A 7,339-nucleotide genomic window follows, 5' to 3' on the forward strand; every position below is an offset into this window, starting at 1 on the left:
ACAACAAACTGTCATTTATATATACAAAGGAAAGTGATTTACTGGGAAGCATTTTTATATCATAATTCCTGAAATGTATAACAAATATTACAAGTTGATCTCTAGTTTTTGGAGATGATGGCCTTTTTTTCACAGTGGCAGCTTCTGAATTGAAGAACTTTTCCTCCGAAACCTGCAGAACACTGGCAGACAAATCTAAAACAGATGGAAGGACTAGAAAGTCAACTGAACATTATTTGCCACTACTCCTGTTAATAACACTCTCTAAAATGAGACATTATGTAAACCTTAATTTGAAACCATTTCAAACTAATTACTAATACATTATTGTGTATATGAAATGTACTGTTATAAGATCCTTTGATTTTTTACTTTAAATAAATCAATATCACAATTTAACAGACTATGCCAAAAATACTGAATGTCTATTATTGTTTCACATATATTGAATATGTACCCTTAACTGATTATTTTACTGAGATAAATTGAAAGTTACACATAGTGAATTCAGCTCATTATAATGAATATATTTCATGCCAAAATGAGTAAAAAGCCTTTGTGTATACTTATTTATGGTGGGTAGTGTATTTTTGAAGAATTATAACACTAAATCTACGAAATGCCTAGTTGTGTTTTTGATTGTCATACCACTCATTGCTTCCACCGGGATAAGGCCCAATGAGGAGTCTCGACTTGGACCCCTACTTATTCCCATAGATGACTCCACACCAAATCTACATAAAAAGTAACAAAATCAAACTCATTCATAGTCTATTGAGTAAAACAGCCAGCAGCAATTTCATAAATATAAAAACAATAAACCATGCAGAGTAATACATTTCTGTAATAATACCTATCATATTCAACATCTTGGCCTCTCCTTGGAGTACTGAAATCTTCCAAAAATGATCCATTCTCTTGCAATCTTCCTTGGTCTTGTCTGTTTAAATTGTTTGGTCTATGTGGCCTTCAACGATACAGATGTTAAAAGTACAAATCGGGGTTTGTTTGCCCTATCACCAGTTCACTTGGGGTCTGATCACTCTGAATTGCAATCTTTTTTACTTAGGGTGCACTTGCACTAATTTTCTTTGTGTATAGATATATTTTTGTGTTACTTTGAAGTTTTACTCTAATAGAAACACATACTCTTCATCATTTCTAATGATAACGAAGATATCTTTTATCATGTGTTTATAAGAAAATGAACACAATACGGAAGTTCCGAGTTCCCCAAGAGTTATTTCCCTTTGTCGAACTCTTCCATAAATTATGACGTAAAATATGATGACAGTGGGTACATTTGCTAATTACTATTGTTGTATTATTTCTTAAAAGATGATATTCAGAGTTTCTGAGACCATCCTATCTCAGGGGAAAGGCAACTTTAGTGAGTTTATGAGTATTGGATAACATAATGGCTCAAACAAATACTGTTAATTGCCATCTTTCTTTGATAAAAGCGTCACTCATGTAGAAGAGAAAACGAATAATGATTTAATAGCCAATTTGATGATCTTATTCAAACAGATTATGCTTGATATGACCAGAATATACATACCAGTGATTGATATAAACAAAAGTTACGCTTTTATTACATTAATCGTACGTAATCGTTATGTACAATGCCAGTCTACGATATAATGTATACATTGTGTACCCACCATACGTTATAAAATGCGAAAGAGTTCGACAAAGGGAAATAATTTTTGTGTAACTCGGAACTTGCGTATTGGGGGAAAATTTAATCTTTTTGATTGTTGTTAATTAGATAGATATGCATAAAATAGATACATACATATATATACACACATCAAAGAAACTGTTTGTACAGGTGTATGTTTATTCTTGTTTTTTCCTTTGGTTTTATTTTTCAATATGCTCATGTGGATTTTTTTGTTCGTCATAACTAAATTTATGTAGATATGACAATTCACGGATATGTTGAATTACTACTACAAAGGGCTGCATATCTCAAGCCGATCAATTTATTTTCAGAGACTAACTATATGTCAACTCCTTAGAATGCACTTTGAATGTCAACACAATTTCTAACAGGGCTAATACTTCCAAACTATGAATATGACTGTCAAAACAATACTAAAGACTGGGCAATATTAATAACACAAATGGCCACAAACTCTAACTCAGTCTAACTTACAAAATTAACAATTCAAATTATATAATTTTTCAACTTCTTAAAACCCTGATTATAAGAGCTTTTGAAGGACGAATAAGTGAGCATGTTTTTAGACAAACTGACCGAGTCAGAAGGAAAACAGAGTGGACAAATGAACCCATACCAAAAAAAACTTTATAAATCATCAGGTTTTAAGGACACAGAAAATAAATTTTTTGGTTGTCAGACCACTTTTCTAAAACTTTGAGGGAGGGAGATATTTTTTCCATACCAAATGAAAGTGACAGGGGGGGGGTGTCTTTTTTCCTAGCATTTATTCACAACAAAAAGATGAAGCATATATTCACACAAATATCCAGATGGGTTCTTTTTGGGGGGTGGTGGTTAATTTTTATTTTGTTTTTGCATTTTATGTTACAGATTCCACATACCTTGAAACTGTTGAAGCAGCAAGTGGTTCTCTGCTTTTAAAAAAAGATGCATTTTCTATGCTTTCCCTCAGTCCATATTGAGCAATTGTTGAGTCTTCCTTAAAATCTAAGGATTCCCGCAAATCCATTCCAGACATCTACAAGGAAACAAAAATTGATAATATTGTGTGTGTGTACACACACACACACAAATATACATGTACCAGTACATGTTTGACAATTTCACATGCAACAAAATAGACAAGCCAAAGTATCTATGTTAAGAAATAAAATAGACAAGCCAAAATCTCTATGTTAAGTTGTTTTAAGATGTTTGCTGACTGCTCTCTGTAAATGTAATACATGTAGTTATATAACTATGTTCTGACATTAAAAGAAGGTATGAAAGGGGAGAGAATCATAAAATAAAAACATAAAGACTTCAGTTTCAAGTACATTGTACATTTACACAGTTGATATGAAAAATTGGTATTAGGGTAAATTTTTCTATGAAAATTTAGTATGTTTCATGTACACAAAAAGATGGCCACATATTTCTTCAGATACTTATATATTTCTGTTCTAATCTCTGAAATTCATAATACAAAATGTTGTATTTGTTTTTCATGATCATGTTTTCTTTGATGCAACCAATGTCTGTGGAAAACCCATGCATGGTATAGACACAACCTATAAAAATTCAAATATGACTACCAGAATGTTATCATTTCAGAATATGATTTTTTTCAGTGTTGTTATAGGCGTGCTTTAGACCAATCTCCTGACAATATGTGCACATGCCACAACAGACATTCTGTGTCAAAACAATGCAGTGAAGCATTGTTCATGACAATTGTATAACCTGGCTGGTTATATGGATTTTCATCACAGGAAAAAGTGGCAGCTAAATGAAAAGAGCTAAAAAAAAAAAAAAAATCAGCTGTCAAACAGGGACCCCTGTACTGTTTAGATCAAGCATACTTAAATCAATGTGTGTTTCTAAACACAAAAAGCTCACATAATTCAATTTATGAACAACAGTTATCACCGACCAGAGCAAACCTTACAATTAAGAGGTGGGGTTTGTCACCAACACAGTGATTTTTTTCAATGTTGAGAACATCTCTTTGTTCCATGTCAAAAAACACCTTCAATGAGTGGAAAAAAATGATACTGCAATAAACTGAAATTTCATGCTCATCTGAAAACCATAATATAAGAAATCTGTAATCATTTTCCATTTCCAGGACAAATTACTACTGATTTCACTAGCCACACCTCGGCCAATTCCATACCTCCACCTTACCACAAAGTGTCACCTGTTTAATAAAGTAAGCTGTCATTGAATTGCATGCCATTGTCCAAACTATTTTGGTTTCAAAAAGTTATGATTTTGACATATCTTGGAATATTTGCACCCTTGATATTTAGAAAACAGACAGGTGCACTATGCTTGGCCAACATCTGAAGCTGATTCTGCATAACGGTAACATGCAAACACTCGCCTGATTTTCCTCTGCATTACAATTAATGCAGCTGGAGAATCGCGTGGTTTTTTCCCCATACCTTGAGGACATATTGTTAGGGAGTCATATCCTGCAAGTCTCTATGTGTTTTGTCTTCAATGCAAAACCAATTTTCATATGCTGTTTGATGTAAATCTAGTTGATTTATTAAGCACTGCCATTCTTTTGATATTCCAGAAATAATTTGATTAAACATCTGGTGAATGTGTGACATAGTTTCACATCACAACTGATTGCTGCTAACTTAGAATTCAAATGTATCCTTATGTTATTTTGCAAAAGAAGTTTATGATGAAAAAATCTGTGACTAAAAAACCCTGAATGCATGAAATAAAAATTAAAATACATGTATCTGTCAATAAAGTCTGCAAGAATATAACATAACTCAATCTGTAAAGTATTTCTACTTATTTTGGTCCATTATTTGAGAAACTTGGTTGGCTGACAGTTTATGAACTAGTTGATTTACGTACAAATTATATATCTTATTATTTAAAATTTTTGGCAAATTGGCTACCAATTATCTTTTGAGTTATTTGAATTTCAATCCTCTGCTCCTTATCATCTGCATTCTAAATCAAATCATGATCTTCGATTAACAGAGTTCCACACACATTTATGCAAGATCTCTTTATGATACATGGTTTTGAACCTATGGAACAAACTATCACAACACTTAACATATCTTTAAAAACAATGAAAAGAAATACATTATCAATTGTTGTACCACTATTTAAGCATGCTTTTTTCTTCTTGTACATAATTTTTATACATACATGTCTTTAAAATCGCAATTTAGAATATTACATTTTGCGATTGTTATTGATGCATAATTATATTTTAAAGTTAAAGACTGAGCTTTGTTTATAAATGCTTTTAATGTTGATGCTTTTGAGACTGTTTTACATTGAATATTTGTGAACACATTTGTATGTTATTGTATCAAATGAAAGGCCCTGCGGGAGAATAGTATGCGCACTAGCCAGGTCACTTTCTTGAAATAAAATATTATTATCTTATTGTAACGTGTAGCAGTCACCCAACCAAGTGCTGATCACGCTTGTCATTGCTTAACTTGCGTGATCAAGAGAGAGAGATACTCTACCACATCATTAGAAAAGCTATCTCACTAGTGAAACAGTATAAGTTCTCTCTTAAACTGTCCGCTACACTTCCCCCCGCTCGGGAAAGCTTTGTCTCGAAGCTTAGCACGAGACCTCTCTGAGTGTTTGGCACCTGCTCAGCAACAGTATCTGCTGTTCCCAACAACAATCATCGTCGTCCCAAGACGAATCCATGTCCGAACTCTACCTAAACCAGGCCTCCCACCAAACCCACTACAGTGCCACCAATTTGTAACATGTAGCTGTCACCCAACCAAGTGCTGATCACACTCACCATTCCTCAACTTGCGTGATCAAGAGCAATACTCTACCAAATCACTAGAAAAGCTAACTCACAAGCGAAGCAGGATAAGTTCTCTCTTATACTCATTACTGTCTACTACATTATCATCATTATAACCTGATCTACCATGTGGTTCATAACCTGGCCTAGTAATTATCTTGATGCCTCTTCCAATCTACCAGACAGAAGCAGCCACAACAAAAACACCTTCCTGGAGAACCAACGTTTATTAGGAATCATTTTCCCCTTCCACTATCACTGTGGAGCCGGCTGTCTAAATCGTCAAGGCAGAATCTTAAAGATCATCATCCAGGGATTTGTTACCATAGAACTTTAAAAATTGTGTACTTTTATAATTTTGATTTGTAAGTATTTGCACATAGACTCCTTTTTGCGTGCAAGTACTTTTATCATAGTGAGAAAATGACGCAGCAGCGACGGCTAGACAAGAGATGAATTCAAATTGTGCAGTCCAAGTTGTAAACAAAACAATTTCCCATAAAACCTCACCAGTTCCAACAACAATCATCTCTATTTTGAGCTCAAGTTAAACTTTTTAAACGACTTGCCTTTTACAGGAAATGTCCGATTTGTTTCTTCATAACAATACATTACGATAAGTTAGGCATTGTTTTGAAATTGTTTGCCACTTTTAAGCGAATCCGCCATTTCACACGTCCGGGATACAAGGGAAATCTCTCTATCGATTGGACAAAAATATCTTCATTGATGCGTGAAAATTATCAACAGCAGTTGGCGGGAAAGTTACATTGACTTTCTGATTGATTGTCACTCTTGTCAGGACTAGTTCGCCTTATTTAAAAAAGGTTATTCATTTCTAATCTACATAGTACCTATGGATATAGGATCAAATGAGTATTTCCAAACCGATATATAATGTATATATAATATGAATAAATACAGGAGCGTAATATCGTTTTAACGTCCTCCATCTGGAATGTTGGCTTCTCTAAACATCTTGACAAGCAACCAAAAAAAAAAAAAACCCCCAAAATACAAAAACAAAAAACCAAGAAAAAGAAAACAAAACAAAAAGAGATAAATTTCCCAAACAAACCAGAATGTTTTGCCCAAACATCAAAATCTTATTGGGGGTGGGGTGAGGTCATCTAAAGCTATGGCTTTTTATAATTTTTTATAATTCTCAAATCACATTTATTTTTGAAAGCGTGGGAGTTTGGGGGGGGGGGGTGGAATATATCTTAATTTTACTGCCCATACTTCGCTAAATAGTTTTCATCCATAACTTTCACCAACTGTTATATTCCTCAGTCTCGTTAAAAAAAAACTCCTTTTAATCTTTGCCAAAACACGCCTGAAATCAGACAGTCTTAATCAGCTGCTTTAAATAAATGCACTGTATTTACAAACCCCATATTGTAAAAAAAAAAAAAATAAATAAACGAACCCCTACATTCGGTGAGAGCGCGGAGGCCGAGAGGGGGGGGGGGGGTAACTGTGCTAAATTAAGGACATTTAGCGGGGGGGGGGGGGTCCCCACATAAATCATGCATTGGACCTCCCTGCGAACTGAAAAATGAGAATATGATATTTCAGCGGTTAGATTTTACAAGGCGTATTCATCAAGTTAAATATTCATGAAATTCACTGATCAATAGGCATGCATTCAGGGGAGAGTGGGATTATTTTGTTAAACCTTTTGAGTTTCCCCCAGTCTTTTTTCTGTTTTGAATAATGTCACAAAAGCAAGCAGATAAGTAAATAATCTATCGTCGTGATTTTTTTTAAAAGCAGTTATGTAATTCAACAAGTATATCTTGGTCAATTTATCCTTTATTCCTGGTGAACTATTATCACTTTATGGAGATTGTTTA

General features: G+C 33.9%; 1 protein-coding gene across 6 annotated transcripts in view; it reads right to left on the reverse strand.

Moving 5' to 3' along the window:
- LOC125681509 (centrosomal protein of 192 kDa-like) overlaps positions 1-6,480 on the reverse strand; it is a 43,117-nt gene extending 36,637 nt beyond the window's left edge. For 5 of the 6 annotated variants that reach the window (XM_056160482.1, XM_056160494.1, XM_056160489.1 and 2 more), the window contains exons 1-5: positions 6,053-6,478; positions 2,572-2,708; positions 854-967; positions 649-734; positions 92-195 (exon numbers count right to left, since the gene is read on the reverse strand). In XM_056160482.1, the coding sequence (XP_056016457.1) occupies positions 92-195; positions 649-734; positions 854-967; positions 2,572-2,708 (441 nt within the window). In that variant the 5' untranslated portion in view covers positions 6,053-6,478. Of the gene's footprint in view, positions 1-91; positions 196-648; positions 735-853; positions 968-2,571; positions 2,709-6,052 lie in introns of all 6 variants that reach the window. The other variant, XM_056160502.1, reaches the window with a different exon arrangement.
- Positions 6,481-7,339: the final 859 nt, after the last annotated feature.

Source organism: Ostrea edulis, chromosome 1 (genome assembly GCF_947568905.1).
Source record: "Ostrea edulis chromosome 1, xbOstEdul1.1, whole genome shotgun sequence".
NCBI lineage: Eukaryota > Metazoa > Mollusca > Bivalvia > Ostreida > Ostreidae > Ostrea > Ostrea edulis.